An 18412-nucleotide genomic window follows, 5' to 3' on the forward strand; every position below is an offset into this window, starting at 1 on the left:
TTTCATAGGGAGTGAATATATATATATATATATGCACTCACCACTTTTAAGTTTATAATTTCTTAGAATTTTGTGCATGAATACTGTTGCCAGCCACCGTATAAAGCACATTTCTACTCTTGTTGACCACTCAATCCACTTTTATACTACAAGCCACATTCATCCATTTACAAACACAAAGCTTTTCTTAGTTACAAACTAAGCAGTGCTATTTTCCATTTTATCTACAAACCCAGATGACAACAAAAGTATCAGAGAAAACATTGGGTTAATGTCTTGCCCAAGGACACTTTGACATGTGTTCTTGGAGAGACACAGTCCAAGTGCTCCATCCTTATACGACCACTGCACTATTTCAGGTGGCAAGCACATGCTGTGCTCACACATAAGCATCTCTGCAACATTTCACATAGCATGAGACACTAAAATTAAAGTGCTCATTGAGAGTGAAGCTACTTGTGTTAGTTATGTTGCTCAAAGTATTTTTGAGACCTTGCCATAGTTCACCTGTTGATTTAGGCTGCTGCACCACTGTTGTGCCTGTATGTTCAGTTAATAAGGCACAGATGCAGAAATGGGGGTCGAAGCTGATGCGCCTCTGAGTGAGCAGAGGATGTAATCACAGAACCGAATCAACATGAGTGAAGGGCAGCTCACAAGATAGAGCTCATTGCTCTAAATGCCAAGAGATTTGTGACTCAACTGATTCCACAACACTGCCATGCCAATAGAAAGCACTCACTGATATGGCACGAAGTCGTGTCTGGTAAACAGCACTAAGGTCTCCAATCTTTTCAAGACTTTGGATGTTTTGTGTGTGATTCTGGCTATGTATCGTTATTATGCTGTAGAATTAATTCAAGACCTGTCAAATGTTAGCCTAATGGTCTGATATGAATAATAATCTAAAAACTGTGTGTTGAAAATGTTTGCACTGTACTACACTTAGTTTGCATATGAGAGTGTAACATCTGGATAAACACACACTGGATACAGTTCGAAGCTGAAATGAACACCTGCAGTTCTGTCCTCAGTCTCTTGCCCTCTTAATCTCAGAATCTCATTTTGTGTTGTTTGCATAGACTTGTGAGTTCTCCCCAACATATCAGCAAGACAGAGAAAGACGACAAGAGAGGAGGAGAAAATCAAGGAAGGGAGAGATCCAATTTCCTTAGGCTACATTATTAGTGGTATTGACCAGGCTGGCCAGTTTCTATCGGTGTTTTTTTTTTCTATCAATCTGGGGAAATCAGAGAGCAATGGAATGGGTTGAGAGCAACTACACACATCCACTGAATTCTAGTGGTGTTGTGTGTGTTCTGTGTGCGTTGCAAGAGCATAAATGAATGAATATCTGTGCAGTAAATAGCCTGTGGATATGGCTATGTAGAGTGGGTGCTTGTATGATGTGTGGGTTGTTTTCCTTGTTGATGCTTTTAGCACAAAACCTTCTGACACAAAGGCTAAGAGCCACTGCTACCTTCTCACTCTTTTCTGTCATATCCAAAACTGTGAAACACATGTTTGGATTTGTATATTCTCTCCCAAAACACAGTGGACCAAAATGAAAGGATTTCTTTCCTCAATGTTCATTTTAAATTTGTGCCTGCTGCACAAATCTGTGTTTCTGCTTCTGTATCTTGTACCAGTGCTGCAACACTCTTACTGTAGATCTGCTGGCTGTTGTCTTTAATACAGTGTTTTGTCATATAGGTCAATGCTAACAGCACTTGAGACGTACATCTTTATTACATATCTGACATACTTGCTGATCCTTAAAGTGTGTGTATGAGTGCGCTTATGAGCCTAAACTTTCACATTTAAGAAAAGGAGCAGCTGTCAGTGTGTTTCTCTGTGAGCCTGCAGAGTTGTAGGGCAAAACAGCGGAATAAAAAGGGTAAATGCAATGTGATTGGTACCTGTGGGCGACAGAAAGAACTCAATTTCCAATACAGCAGCTGAATGTAGCCAATCAGTGCTGGGCTGTTATGTGTAATGGCTTTGGTGCCTTCGGGGGCTGAGTTCTGCAAAAAACAACTCTGCTGGAGCTTCACTAGCTTTCTTTGCTTCAGATGCCTACAAACAATTACATGTTTCACCTTAGAGTAACACACACATCAAAGTAATGGGGGCACTAATATGCCACTTTCCTGTCCTCATTAGGACACTGTTTATCAAGACTTTTCTGTAGATAGGCTGATGAAACTGCCATCCATCCATTTTCATCCACTCACTGTTATATTTTCATTCCAAGGTCGGGTCGCGGAGGCAACAGGTCCAGGAGAGAAACTCAGACATCCTTGTCCCCAGCTACACTCTCTTGCTCCTCCAAGGGGATCCCGAGGCATTCCCAGGCCAGAAGGGACATATAATCCCTCCAGCAAGTCCTGGGTCTGACCCAGGGTCTCCTCCCAGTAGGACATGCCCGGAATACCTCCAAAGGGAGATGACCAGGAGGCATCCTAAACAGATGCCCAAACCACCTCAACTGACTCCCTTCGATGCGGAGGAGCAGCGGCTCTAATCCAAGTTCCCTATGGATGGCCAAGCTCCTCACCCTATTTCTAAGGCTGAGCCAAGCCACCTTCTGAAGGAAACCCATTTCAGCTGCTTGTATCCGTGATCTCATTCTTTCGGTCACTACCCAGATCTTATGACCAAAGATGAGAGTTGAAACAAAGATGGACCAGTAAATTGAAAGGTTCGCCTTCCGGCTCAGCTCCCTCTTTACCTTAATAGACCGAAGCAAAGCCCTCATTACTGCCGACGAAGCCTAAATCTGTCAGTCCATTTCTCATTCTGATCTGCCATTACTCGTAAACAAGATACCCATATACTGAAACTCCTCGACCTGAGGCAGGGACTCATACATTCCACCTTTTTCCGGTTGAGAACCATGGCCTCGGATTTGGAGGGGCTGACTTTCATCCCGGCCACTTCACACTCAGCTGCGAACCACTCCAGTGCACGCTGAAGGTTTGGAGCCTTGGAGTCTCGGCTTGAAGAAGCCAACATAAACATAATCCGCAAAAAGCAGAGCAACAACCCTGAAGTTCCCAAACGCTCTACTGTCCTCGACTATGCCTTGAGATCCTGTCCATGAAAATCACAAACACAAGGGGGTAGCTCTGGCAGAGTTCAAGATGCACTGTAAACAAGTTCAACTTAGTGCCAAGAATTCAGACACAGCTCTTTCTTTGGTTATACAGGGACAGGTTACCACATAAAATCGGCTCCAGAACCCCTACCTCAGCACGCCCCACAGCATCCTTCGAGGAACAGTTGTAAGCCTTTTCTAAGTCTACAAAACACATGTAGACTGGATGGTCAAACTCCCATGACCCCCCCAGTAACTCTGCAAGGGTAAAGATCTGGTCCACTGTCCCACGACCTAGGCGAAAACCACACTGTCGGCCAAGACAGCCCCATCATGTCCAGAGCCTTAAGCATCTCAGGGCGAATCTTGCCAACCCCAGCGCTTTGCCATCGGGAAGTTTTTTTATCTACCTCAATGTAGGACATGCTAGACGGATTGAGGATGAAACTTGTTTAAAATAAACTATCCAATGCGATATACTGTATAATACCCCAAGAATTTTGTTTGTACAGACATCTTGTTTTTACCTGTCCAGCATCCTACAAAATATATCTATGCTACTAATTTGCAACATAATTTATGATGACATACAAAATCTATGGTGAATCAGGAAGTATGATACTCTTATACCTCACAGTAGATGTGTTAATGGGTTCAGCCAAACACAAGGACTGCAGGTTCATTTCAGATCCAGTTCAAATGCAGGTCCCTGGACCTGTTTAATGTTATGTATCATTCCCGAGTGGATCGAAGATGTCCTAATTGTGATCAGATAGTGTTGATCAGGATGCAGCCGATCAGTGCAACTCTGTGCTAAATGCTAAGGTCACAATGTTATGACCGGCAAAAGTAAGTGCTGCTGTCCAGGAGGTGAAAGTTCAGACAACAGAGGTTAGACGCCTCCTGCACAGATAGCAAATTAGCAATACTAATATTAGCAGCTGTGACAACAAACTACTGTAGCTCAAAAGGGCAAATAACTTGTCTGCATAATGGTAGAAATAACAAAAAGGCTGGTTCTAAACAAGTTGTTACAGCAGGGTCAAAGGTACACCATGTGGAAGCGTAGGGGTTTGACCCTGCTGGTCAGTTTGAGTTTGCTTTGTCTCCCTGTGTAAGCATGGGTTTTCTCGAAAGGGCTCTGACTTCCTTCCACAAACCAAAGCATGCATGTTAGATTAATAAGTGGTTTTAAATTGGCCATAAATGTGTGGGATTGTCTTAATTAGGTGGTAGTCTTGTGTTGGACTCGTGGCATGTCAAGGGTGTATTCCACCTCTATCTGAGAATGGAATATAGTCCCCAGAGCTCTTTACCAGGTGAAACACTTATAGCTAATGGATATATGCATGAATGGGTGTTTTTGTTATCAGGAGTAGATACTGTTACAAAAAAAAGGATGGAAAAATTCAGAATAAGAGTTTTTGCATTGTCAGTAATTGCATATAGGTGTGGTAAGATAAACATTTCTTTAACATAATCTGTGCAATATGTTGTATTCTGAACTGCAACTGCAACTTGAATGTGTATACAGCTGATTTCTTTTCACTGACCTGAGTTCTCGTCAACCCTCTCCTCCACAGTGTGCTCCTTCTGGTGAACCCATTCGCTGTTGCACTTGAAGTAGATCTGGGTTGCAGGTGTGGCTTTGCAGTACAGGTTAACTGGCTTGTTCTTGACTATGTAGGCCTCCTCTGGTTCCATCAGAAACACGGGCAACGGCTCCGGGGGGTCTGATGGGAAGGTTTCCGGCAGCTCACCAAGACCAATGAAGTCATCGTCAACTGTGAAGAGAGAAACAATGTCAAGATGTAGGAACATGGAAGGATAGAGTTAAAAGGAGAATCGGAGAAGTAGGCAGAAAGCCCCAGAAAGGAAGAGAAAGGATGAGTTGGAAGAGAAGGGAAAGCAGGCAAGAGACATTGGGACAGTATTATAACCACAGTCTTTGCATGGGATTATCCATTTGCACAGCACACAGTGAAATCCCTATCATTTGATATTTTGGAATGTTTACTCAAGTGTATTTTTGAGCACAGGAAATTCTGGGATTCCTCTCAGGCAATAAGACTGCATGGATTTACAGAAACTGGCCCTTGCTTGGTCAAACCACAATCAGCTACTGCTGAGCAACAAGCCAGTCAAAGCCAATAATGAGAAGCAGGGTGCAGAGGTTGACTCTGAGGAACTAAAGTTATAAGCTGTCTAGCTTTGTCTCACATTTTGTCTTGTGTGCTTTCTATTTTTCTTTGTCACTCTTTCTCTCACACACAGAAACACCAGCTCACACAGATACACACATGCATGCACACACACATGCAGCAGATCTAATGACCTCAGGCTTTTGGCCCAGTTTGTGCCATTCCTTGGATACTTCTGCAGTAGACAGATACGCTTCCCTGTAATTACAACTCTCTTTCATCTCCGTGTCTTAAATCACATACACACAACTCTCTGTGTATGTGCACACAAGCAAACTTGAACAAATGCTCATAGTGGCACAAACATATGGGCATGCACGCCCACAAGTGAGCACGGCTAACTTTCTAGCTCTTTGAAGAAAGAAGGATGAAGCCTATTCGCCATCCCATTTGTCACCTCCAGAACTGTTCTATTCTTAACATCGAACCGGTAGACATCAATTATTCACAAGTGTGAAAGAAAGAAGGCAGAGTAATAGAGACAGAGACACAGTGGGAAACAGAAGGTTAGAGAGAGAAAGGAGAAACATGGAGAGATGGTGAAAGTAACTCAGACAGACAGACTCAGATTGATACATTGAAACAGAGTTGGCTAGACAGACAGAAACATAGCACAGGAGAACAGAAACAGGAAAGCACACTGTTCAGATAACAAAAGAGTTTATCAGTCCATCAGTAATTCTTCCATGTCCTTCTATCTATTTGCAACTCTGGCTTGGACTCACTGGAGCCTTGTTGTCTGTCAGAGGCTGCCTCGTGAATGCTTTGGGAGCCCTAAATAATGTCTCGACTGAGCAGTTATCTCCCAACGATGTTTCTCTAATGTTATCTGTCCCTCCATACCTGCCATGGATTGAAGTTGAATGCTGGGAAATGAAAGTGCAGGAGGAGACAATCAGGGAATGACCAGTAAAGGGGGAGGAGGGGTTGTCTACGCACTGTTTTGATGCTACTGAATGCTTGTTTGTGGATGAATAATTGCTTCTCATTAAAAGAAAAGCATATTTAAACTTGTTTCTCTTTTTCTTTTGTTTTTGTTTGATTGCTAATATGGAATCTAATTTAACCCTCAAGTGATATCTGACCGATCAGTGTAACAGCTTACTTTATCATTTGTGTTTGAGTGGGTGTGGTGAAGTGCTGGAACAAACAAATCTTTTGATCAGCTTTCATCTTTTGTTGTCTTAACAAGGAAAAAAAATCACAGAAACTTTCTCCTCCATTAGATCTTTATGCAGGTGATGTCTCTATAATGTGGAAGTCTATTCCAGCAGACCTTTGCTTACTCTGTTCTTTTATGCTCCACAGTCCTCAGTCCACCCACATACTCAGCCAAGGGGACCCTGACCCAGAAACAGGCAAAGAGAGCCAAGGAAACTCATTAAAGATTGTGTTAGCCTTCTTTCACCCTCCATTCCCATTATCTCTCCATCTCTCTCTCCCTCCTGGCTCCATCGAACTGTGAGGCAGCGAGATCTGAAACAGCCATGAAAGCGTGGCTCCCTTACAAACAGAGGCGCGTGCCTCGTATGCTCACACCCCACACAAGCACCGGCGTGCATGCAGCCGCACACAAATTCACTCACAGATATTCAAATTCATCAACTTCCTCAGTGCGAGAAATAATAAATTCAAGTGAATGGAACTAGCCCTGCAGTGAAAAATCAGCCCAGAAATGAAAAAAGAAACCACATGACAAAATGAAAGACCCCGACTCTTACTGATCACACTGCTCACCCTCACCACAACACCCTTCATTACAGCACCTCCCTCCTCGTTCCCCGCTGAACAGAATCCTAAGAGCAACAACAGGCTCAAAGAGATATGATACGTTTCCTGCTCCCAAAGCCACCAAGCGTTTGCATTTGAATAGTTTGCATTCTGCCATTTTTAAGTTGATGCAATCTTTGTGGATTCAAAACACAAAGTTATCCTAAGTGCAAAGCATGTTGCCACACTTCTACAAATCAAATATGCATTATGGGATACTTTTCCTCTCTGTTTTAGAGGACCAACTCTTTTAACAGAAACATTAATAAGGTACGCTTTCACTGTTTGATATGCTGTATGGATTTTTCAAAGCTTTTGTAATCTTAAGCTTGATTTTAATCAGAACATTTCAGAATTGCCTCCATATTGAGTGTTTAAATTTTTATGAAATATATCCTTGCAGCACTTTTATTCAGATCTAATTTTGCTTTGTAATTGGGTTAATTCTTTCTAATTCATATTGTTAAGTCTTTTTAGTGAATATTTTAAGCCTAAAATTGAATATTAGTTGAATTTTATATCAGTTCCACAACTCAACTACAAAGGATTTCACAGATAAATGAGCTTCAAAGCTGTGTCCTCAAATATAAGACCATCAAGTGGATGAAATTTGTTTTCCTGCACTGTCAATAAATTAATCAGATACAAGGCACAATTTCTTTTGGTAAAATCAGAGGATCTATCCATATCAAAAAGAAGGATGAGAATCTGTTTAAATTAATCCAAGCTTAGTGAATGGGAGAGAGGCAAGGTAATAGAGAGTTTTTATAGTTAGTCCCCATTTGGCTTGAGTCGACTCCAAAGGTTGAGGGAGTGGAGCAATGTTAAGGGCTAAGTATGCTTTGAGCAAATCAAAGTCAAAGCAGTCAAAGCAAGTCCTGACATAAGACCAAATACATCAAATTCTGGGTCAAATATGAAAAAGGCCTGTTTAAAGCTTTAATAGAGACATGAAGAAATTTGTATCACATGCATGGAAGTTCAATCTGTTCAGTACCGTAAACCCAAACCCCCTGTCCAATTTGCCAAAGTTTCCTTTGCTCCTCATCAATAATAAGCGCTGGCTGGCTGCATTTCAAGTACTGTACACTGAAATGAGCTTCAGTTAAAAACCCCTGAGGCATTATTACTCCTCAACATGACTATCAGTACACCACCATTACTTAATCATCAATACTTTTGTCACATTAATGAGGTCTATTGTGCTGGGAACAGTGAAAACTGATGACAGGACATCCAGAGCAAATTAGACATCGAGTTAGTGTCCATACTGTGATGACTGCATCCTGGGCTTTTGTTGCTCTTCTCTCCAGTCTTTAAGACATGCACAGACAATAAATACTCTGATAATTGTATTGCAAGCGAAGGAGAGGAAGGGAAGGTGTTTCTTAATGATGTTATCAAAAAACAAAATATACACAGCTTTTTTTTAAAACCATTAATCATTACCTTCAAATCATTTGGAATAAAGCTTTCAAATCTCTCTCTCACTGTATGCGCAAGTTTACCTCAGTGTCATACCAGTAGCAAAGTAATAACTTCAAAAATGATCCCCAAATGAACAGAAAAGAGCTTTTTAAGGTAGAGAAATAGTGTGTTCTCAAATGGCTAAATCATTCATATTTATTACCTAATTGTGCAACTGTTTCCCTCACTGAATACAAAACTGAAGGAACAAAATGCGCACAAATAAGTCATTGAAGGCAGCTGTAATAAAGGCCTTTGAGTGCCTCTCAAGTATTAAATGTTATTCTGATAGCTATTTTCATTGTCTTATTGGCATTAATCATGTTAGTTTATCAAATTACCTTTTAGCAAGTGGAATTAGAGGGACAATGTAAAAATGGCTGTAATTTCCAAACAATAAAAGCAATATTTTTACCGAACACACAGTATAAACAGATTTTACTTGCTTGATGTAAAATCCATTGTGGCGGTGCAAAGAAACTAAATCAGGAAAACTGTGACATTTTGAAAGTATTTCACAACCCAACTATATGTAGCACAGATTGCATACTGCGTTATACATTCCGGGTTTACTTTATATACTGAACGTATAGTACTGCATTCCTGGAAAGAGGTTTTGTTGAACACTGCATTCTTAATATCATATACTGTATGTGAAGGCTTGTGATAACAATTTTTGAATGCTGGGGCTCTGACATCATTGTGCAAGATAAGCTGTCTCTACTTTATCTGTGCTCAAGCAGATTTATTGTCCAAAGGAAAGCACTGTATCAGTGGGACCAATGTTTCCCCTCCATCAGGAGCGAGTCAAGCATGAACAAGGATGAACAGAGGTATAAATCGTCCTTCTCTTCATTCCCGTTTTCTCTCCTCTTTGCTCTCCTTGCATTTGCACTTGCTTTCCCCCAGCTCACTTTTCTTTTTCGTGATCCTTCTTATCATTTAGAAACATACAAGTCCTTTCCAGACAACGAAAAACACTGGTAAATGATTGGTTAGATCATTAGACAACAGGGAATTTTACTAGGCAAAGTTGTGCTATTCCACTATGGGGAAGGACAAGAAGTAGTTTGCATTTCAGTGTTCAAGCAGAATAATAAACCACTCAGCTGTCAAGTCAATTGAAGCCGTATAAATAGACTGTCAATCAGATCTACCAATAAATGTGCTTTAGGCACACCTACCCATTATATTGAGTGAACATAAATCCATGGTAACGACCTTCTCCAGTCAATACTTGTTAGTATTGGATTAAGTAAAGACCCATACATCCCACTGGCTTAAATCAATATATATGGCCCTTGTTTTAACAGCAAAATCCTTTAGAAGCTCCACAAAAAACAGGTAAAATGAGTTCTGGCCTTCTTCCACTCTAATGTCTCTTTCCATCTGAGTGCTTTATGTGAGCTGATGTTTCTAAACACACTGGCTGCAGGGCCCCTTCCAACGCTTGGCTGCTGCAGGTATTCATTGATTACTGTTAAGGGCCACTGACCTCTCCCTTGCCCTGTCCTATCTGAGCCGCTCTGCTGGGGTGTGCTAAGCACGCTCATATTTCACCTCTGGGGAATCCTACCATCACACAATCATGCAGGGGAGGACAAGTCGAGAAAGACAAGCAGACGTTCTCTAAAAGTCAGGTGGTTTCAACATTAACCTCAATCAGTTCCCAGCTTATAGGCATTTCAGTGCAGGTCGTAATCAGAGAGTGCTCATGCACACTTAAGCCACCAAAAATTAAATGAATAATTAAACTGGGACATCAAAGAGACAATCAATTCATGGGTTTAGTCTTCACAAGAGTATGCAACATCAATGGAAAAAATAATCAACATGGATTGATTTAGCCCAAAGTGCAAACACGCAGTTCAGAAGAAGGCATTGCAGTACTGAGAGTTATGGGCGAAATAGGTATCTGTGTTTGGAAATACATATTTACCGTACATTATAAAGCCTGCATTTTCACTTCTGTCTTTGACTCAGCTACCTCATGGGCCTGAATCGAAGTTCATACGAAGAAAAAATTAAAGTAAGAGTAATTTGCAACTATCAAACTATCAAAAATAATCACTTGTTCTGTCTTTACACAGTCAGTCGTGTTTTTCTTATTGGGGGTGTTTACATGTTCTCTCTAATCCTCATCTCTGACCTTCATTTGGTTCTCTTGAGCTGTACTCTGGCAGGACACAGCTGGTGGTTGCCAGGGTCATGCTAGGCTTTGGTAGCTGTCTCTCCAGTCACACCAGTGCCAGAAGAGGCAAGGTCAAAGCACCATGATAAAAAAGTTTTGTCCGTTTTACCAATACTTCAGAGGAGATTGGACTGAATATCATATTTAAAGCCTTTATACTCCCTGATCTGCAAACACAAATTGCCACAGTAGTCTAAATCCTCATGCACAGATAAATTGGTCAAACAGTTTTCTGGTAATAGAAAATTAGCAGATCTGAGAATAGATTTCCACCCATTGACAGCTGGGATAGGGTCTAGACCCCCCCCCCCATTACACTGACTTCGATTAAGCGAGTATAGAAGATGGATGGATGGATGGATGGGTCTGAAGAGACAACGAGACAAGATGTGCGAATAAACTTTGTGGAAAAAAGTGGACTCTAGTGAATCTACAGTATCTGTTTAATTGATCTACTGTAGATCACATGGTTTGATATAAATACTGTGGAAGATTGTGGAAGAACACTCAGTATGTTTCTATGCACAGTTAAGTCAACCTGCAGGTATAGCTTGGCTTCCCCTTTGGAATAGACTACTCTACTTTTTCCAGTATACAAGCACAGGAGGGCAACTGATTTATTGACCAAGTAACACATTCTCATCCCTAACTTGTCACACACTGTCACTTGGTCAAGCGCTCCTCCTGTCAGTTTTCAACACATGGGGTGCTCCCTTTTCATCAATTTCAGACACTGAGGGAACTGCTCTTCAGCAGCTAAATTGCCAGTTATCATTGGGTGGAGGAAAATGACCCACTGACTGGAGCAAAGCAGCAACAGGAAAGCATCTGTCCTGACACAGGAATAACTCAGAGATAAGAATTTAGAGAGAAGGAGAGGGACAGACACCCAACTCCAAGCGCTGTTTGAGCAGCCTTGAGACTGCTGTTCTTCACTTACTTAGTTAGTCTTCAGTTTGACCTCTCGTCTCCCATGACTATTATGTTACCGCTTGAGAAACCCTGCACCCTGCAAAAGTGATGCTTTGGAGGTACTGTATGCATTCAAAGCCATTGTACAGTACAATGCTCTTGACTAAGCATCAAGATGTGATGAGGTGGGAGTGAAAATGGGTTAGACAGAATTACGTCCGAGTCTGCTACATTAGGTAAGAATTGGGATGCTACTTCCATCCATCCATTTTCTATACCCGCTTAATCCGTTGGTCAGGTCGCGGGGGGGCTGGAGCTGAACCCCAGCGGTCATCGGGCGAGAGGTGGGGTACACCCTGGACAGGTCGCCAGTCGGGATGCTACTTCTTGTGGTTATTTTCAGTTTTTTCCAGTCTCGTCTTCTACCTACCCCCTCTATCTTTGCACTTTATCTTTCTGCACTTCCTTCTATGCCTGCACCCTATCTCTACTCTGTCACCTCTGACAGAGTCGGACTAGTGGGTTCCTTCTATGTGGTTTATTGTTAGCTTTTTATATAGCTTGTTATATCTTCATTTGTAAGTCGCTTTGGATAAAAGTGTCTGCTAAATACATAAACAACAAACATCCTGTTTTGTTCTGTTGCCTCTGGGTTAAGGCCTGGGAAAGGAAATATGCAGCATGCCTCGGCCAATTTGGGTCAAAATGACCTATACATAATGGAGTAATTTGACTTCCATGTGCATTACCTTGGTTTTTGAGACATTTAATTGAAGAGACTTTCAGTTGGACTTGCAGGTTTACATTATATGTATTTTGAAAGTCCAGTCTCTAACAGAATAATTTGGATATTTTTGGATGTCATGTATACATACTAACTGCAAAGCATTGGTTCAGTCAAGGTCCCCCATCTTACGGTGAAAACTTGAGAAGAGCAGAGTACTTTCTAACTGCTCTGACAGGGGTGGGTCTTTTCTTAAGCAGAGGTTGTTTTTTTTAACTGCCTGGATGTAAATATGAAATATGAACTCATACAACCACAGAATCTTTTGTGGCAAAGATAATTATCCCCAACCACACACAAGCATACGTTCACAAACACAGAGTGTGTTGTGATCTAAGTGGCCCCAGGAAGGCAGACTGATGACCATGTTCCCTATGGCCCGTGCAATATAGCACTGCTAAAGAAAAAGGGTAGGGTGGGGTGGGGGTGGTGATCTAAGATTTTTACATCTCAAATTCAAATTTGTGAGCCACAAGGTAATGTTAAGATGTCAAGAACATGAGTATAAATCTTTACCCGATGTCAACAGATGCATTTTCTTATTACACTCTGTTTCCAGTCTCAGTCTGACATGGCTTCTTTAGTCAGTTTCCATGAGGTATGATACTTTATTCTTGAAAAATGCCAGCGACCAAGCTGAACGCCCCAATTCAATAGCCATTAGTAGCCAAGCCTGGAAAAAAGGTGAGCATCACCTGTTCAAAAATACACCTGATTGACAATATCGTTAGTCCCACCCATATCAGTGATTAGCAAATCACTGTTATGTCACAGAGCTCATTAGACCAATAGTGTTTCAATCTAAAGAATACCATGCTATACAATTTATAAAGCACTTCGTAAACAACAGCAAGGCTGATCAAAGTGCTGCACAATAAAACCAAAGAGAAACAACACTAATACAGAATGCCCACTTAATTTGGTGCAATGGTAATAAAAAACAGCCAATAACTAATGTAGTTTAAATTGTTTTGCACAAGTATCTTTTTGTTTTATATCTCTCTGATTTCTCTATTATTAGACTATGTGTTTGCTTGCATGTCTTCTTGTTTTATGATCTTACAGTGGCTATCATAATGACCACCTTTTAATGGATGACCAATAAAATAATTTAACCAATTAGCTTATTTCTCATTGTCATGTGTGTGACATTGTAGTAATCTTTGTTTCCCTAATCCATTTCTCAATGTTTTAAATCTCCATCTCTTGCCATTATGGTTTTCCAACATTCTCATTGGACAATTTATTCCAATCCTCTCCCCTCTTCTCCTTCCATTTGCTTGTGGATGAAAAGTCATTTTGGTGGTTGATCGGAGAATGATGCTGCTACTCAGAGAGTCCGTCCATCAGCACCGACAGAGGAGAGCACAAGGAGACAGAGAAAAGCTCTGGAGGAGAAGTGGCTCCCTGGGGCGTTGTAGCTGTGATGGGTGAGCTGTCAAACGCCCCATTGTCCAAATTACCCAGCAAGCACCGTGTCACCACCCGGGACTAATTTACAGTGCAGTGCGGTCTGGCACACACACTGCTTATAGAGTAGAGTCCGGGGGAGAGAAAAGACAGGAAAGGGGCGTAAGAAAAAGGTGGGGTGTCTAGCCTAACACCTTCCAGAGAGGTACAGCAGGGGTTCAAACATAGACATACAACACAAACCCCAATTATCTTCATGCAGGTCTGATGTTTGCTGTCTTTTTGCTTCAAGTCCTCGATGACATGTGTCAATATGAATATGTCATGCTCACATGCCTCTCCGCCCACGCACAATCAGAGCCCATGCAGTCAGTGATGCACAAACACTTTAATACAGTTTAAAGCTGCCATTGCGGATATAACTTTTTTGCTTGACTTCACTTGCTGTCATAATGACTGCTCCTTTTAGCACAAACTGGCATGCCCACTCACTGGTCACACGTTGCACCCCTGGGTGCCCAAAGCCAGACGAAGTCATCACCCGACACCATACTGACTGGTGGGCCATGGAGTGGAGCTGTGCTTGTCAGAGGAGACACGCTGTACTCTCTAACCCCTCACTGTGCCCAATAGCTTGATGCAATGCCTCTACTGTGGCTAATTGGCCCGGAGCAGTGGGCAACCCTAATCTGCCACCAGTGAAAGGCCACATATAGAATTCAAACAATACAAACAAAAAGAGGACGATCATCTCATTGAAAACTATACCATCACAGAAAACTATGAAACTGTCGTCAATAAAATAAATTGTGACTGCAATAGAGCCTGCAAAATTATTCCATTGTCATCAATTCTTGTATTCGACACGCATTTCATCATTTGATTTAAAGTTGATATACTTTAAAGAAAGGCCTCCGAGAAAGATACTGCCTGTAAATTGTTATCTTGGGCACTTCACACACAAAGTCATAAATCCAGTTAGAGAAAACTACTCTAAGATTAAACGAGTGAATGGTTTACCAGTGGATCTGTGGTGAAAGTGCTGTTAGTGTCAGACTTGAATGAGCCACGCAGTCTATACAATGCACACGATAAGAGACAAAGAAACTTAATCCACACACCTGCAAACAAATAGGAAGAAAGCATGGCTCCATGATGAAGCGGACAAAAAAAAACAAAAAAACACTACAGTGTTATAATACTAGAGTGCATTGGGTCAGTGTCAGTTTTTGCATTGTAAATGAAAATATATCTCAAAACAGATATTTTAGGGCTCTTTCTATAACACATTTATATACCAAATGCACAGTATGCTGATGACTCCTCAGGCTTTGCGTTGGTGTATGGACATTGGTAATTCATTCCCATGTGCATGCATGTAATGATCACCTTGGACTTATATTCCAATTATGCACATTATGCACAGTGACATGAAGAAAACTGCATTTAACGGTGAGTACATGTACATTTACTTTTCAGGTTCAGAATGCAGGATGTTTACATTTAAAAGACCATTATGCAGTTTACATTACAGATATGATTACCTAAGTTGAGGATTCGAGTACTTTCACTGTCTCATGAAAAAATTATACCAGCAGTGAGAGAAAAACATTTGCTCAAAAGGCCAACTTTCAATCAAGGCTGCGGGAGAAACACATGAACATAATGATGATTATCTGATGGTTATTATATGATGGTAAAAATGCAATCAGCCCATATGACAAAAGAGAGAAGGCAATTGTCTCTTCACTCCATCATTATGTGTTCTCAATAGAAAACATGATATTATGCAGAAGTGTATGCACCACCCCCGCACACGTGCACATAATTCACACATCCTCACCTCACACATATATCCCGAAGCACTCGAATGTCCAACCTTCCTCTCAAAAAATCCTTGGCAACACTTCATCTGAAGGACAGTACACACTGGAAGTGTGTCAGAATGTGCGAGACACAGTCCCCTGAGCTCAGTCTACTCTCCATGTCTATCACTGAATCTGGCTGCCTGCTTATTCCCCCGAGAAACACATGCACGTACATGCACATCCTCCATACTAACACCAACCTCCTAGATCTCATTCTCACTCTCTCGTCAATCAAAATGCAAGGTGAGAAACAATAAAAAGCCATATGGTGCTTTTAGACACTTCTCTTCTTCCTCAAATGTTCTTTCCACCACTGTGCTGTCTCCTGAGTTCCCATCCCCACTGTTGGGCTCAGTATAAGGGGCCTGCAACCATCTATGACAGACGTAAGACATGATGGGAAATGAGAAGATCAGGATTTATTGTACACTGCAATAAACCTAGCTTGGTCATACACCCTAATACAGACTTTGACAGCATTGGGTGCTTGCATGTGTGTCCATGTGTCTATGGGTGATGGCAGAATTAATGTGACAAGGCAGATGTAAAGCAGATTCATAAATCTTAGCCCCAGGACCACTGGAGGGGGAGCAGGAGGTGATATATTAAAGGGCACACGCACCACCTTTACAAAGCTTATAATAAAAACAAGACCCCGGCCGCAATAGCCAGCTAATAGACATGACTCTGTATCTGGCCCTGAGGGCTATTACATGCACGCACATGCACAGAGCACCACAGACACACAAAACACAAACTCTATCTGCTTTTCCAGTTATTTATGATACTGCTTTTAGCCCAACACCTCAAGTGTTACATATGGCTGTAATGCCGTTAAAATCTTAATACAGTTGCACAAGCTTTTACTGCAATATGCTAATTCTTCACCTGCAGGTCAGAAAGTATCAAACGGGACAAGAAAACAAAAAAAAACATGACAGCATTTAAGTTGCAACTATTGTACCAGTCTGATAGAGACAAAGCTAGCTGGTGTCACTGTGACTTCTAGCGAGGCTCATTGTTAAAATAAACCTGACCAGTTGATCATTCACCAGCAAATCAAATGATCCTATACTGCACTACTAATGCATATATTCCCAATGGTCTCATCATTGCTTATAAATAAGTGTATCTATATATTTTTATGTATACACTACCAGTCAAAAGTTCAGACTGGTACACACTGGTGTACTTTCTGACTGGTATTATTCATATGTAAAAATTCACATTTTTCACACAAGCAGCACGGAGAGATGGTGCACCTGCAGACATTTCCTCCTGAATTAAAACAATAATTAATGCATCTCTTTCTCTTATCTGCATTTCTGTGAACACTCAATATTCACCTCACCTCACATTCACAATCATAAACATACATCTCATTAGACGCACATCCTTGAAATTGCAACATGGTTTTTCTTTCATATAAGCTGAGTGCATTTAAGTACATTCTCATTGTATTACAACACACTGTACCATGCCATATGTTTTGTATATGCTGAACTGACAAAAGAGAGAAGAGCTGCACTGGAACACAGTAGTAATTGCAGCTTATTTGGCTCCTTCACAAAAATGGTGTAGAAGTTTCCCTATGTATTTTCATATGAAAACTGACTCTTCTTGCATGCTCATTTAAGGGTAACCAGGACGCTTGCTGGGATTATGCCCTAAAAAGAAAAGGGCTTTGTAAGCATTCTTGGGAAACTGCACCATGCTGGTTTCTGCACATAGGCTACATTTTGCACATGTACAATTTCAGAAGGGCGGTGGCTCTGTTGTTTTGAGGTGCACCAAGATGGTATGTGCTGACTCTGGACCCAAAGAAGGAGTTTGTATTGACTATTTACATGCAAATCCCTATTTTATTCATTTTCTATAAAACGGGCTTAAACAGGGTTACAAAAAAAAAAAAGCTGTTGTGTCAGTTTCATTCCCTTGTGATATCAGCTTGCAGATGACTGGAAAAATGGCTGCATTTACACACTGGATAGGGCACCATATTCACAAACACTTCACCTACCCTAATCCAGCTTGCTTTGTTGCTGCTTCTATGAATGGGGGTATGGATATAGTGATCCAGACACACTTACAGTAGTTGTAGTGCTCCTTTATGATATAACAAATACTGACAAAAAAGTCCATAAGAACCCATGCTGATAGACACAGAAAATCAAGGGATTTCCATTGTCACCCTGGTATGTGAGTATTGCATCCTGACTATTTCTGTACCCTGCTGAGACAGACTGCAGGTCATATTTAAAAAACAGAGCGAACCTAAAACAGATTTTCAGTGACTACCTCAGATCAGAGATTCTGCTGCGCCTTACTTTTTTTTCTCTGTAGAAGCTGATCATATACTAATTTAAACTACTTACAAAAGCAAAAAAAAAAAAAAAAAAAAAAAGCTGATAAATCAGAGAGGGAACGAAACAGAAAAAAATAATGTAAATTTGTCTCCAGGACAGACTTTTGTTTTTCTGTTTACAAATATAAAGCTAAGTCGAGGCTATTCTTTAATTCAGTATGTAGTCCTAAGCATCCTTAACTAAATAATTATTACCTGCCATCCCATTGGTGTATTTCAGGCAGTGGTAAAATGTAACTAAGTATGTTTACTCAAATGCTTTATTTGAAAATAAATTTGATGTAACTGAAAGTTATTTCACAAATTAAAATGGAAAGATAAAATAAAATATATTGGATGCTTATGAA

General features: G+C 41.0%; 1 protein-coding gene across 3 annotated transcripts in view; it reads right to left on the minus strand.

Annotated features, from left to right (window-relative positions):
- unc5cb (unc-5 netrin receptor Cb) overlaps positions 1 to 18412 on the minus strand; it is a 121885-nt gene that overhangs the window by 52294 nt on the left and 51179 nt on the right. For all 3 annotated transcript variants that reach the window (XM_072371635.1, XM_072371634.1, XM_072371636.1), the window contains exon 2: positions 4651 to 4881. In XM_072371635.1, coding sequence (XP_072227736.1) covers positions 4651 to 4881 — 231 coding nt within the window. The remainder of the gene's footprint in view (positions 1 to 4650; positions 4882 to 18412) is intronic.

Source organism: Leuresthes tenuis, unplaced genomic scaffold, assembly GCF_036924035.1.
Source record: "Leuresthes tenuis unplaced genomic scaffold, fLeuTen1.0.hap1 SCAF_19, whole genome shotgun sequence".
Lineage (NCBI taxonomy): Eukaryota > Metazoa > Chordata > Actinopteri > Atheriniformes > Atherinopsidae > Leuresthes > Leuresthes tenuis.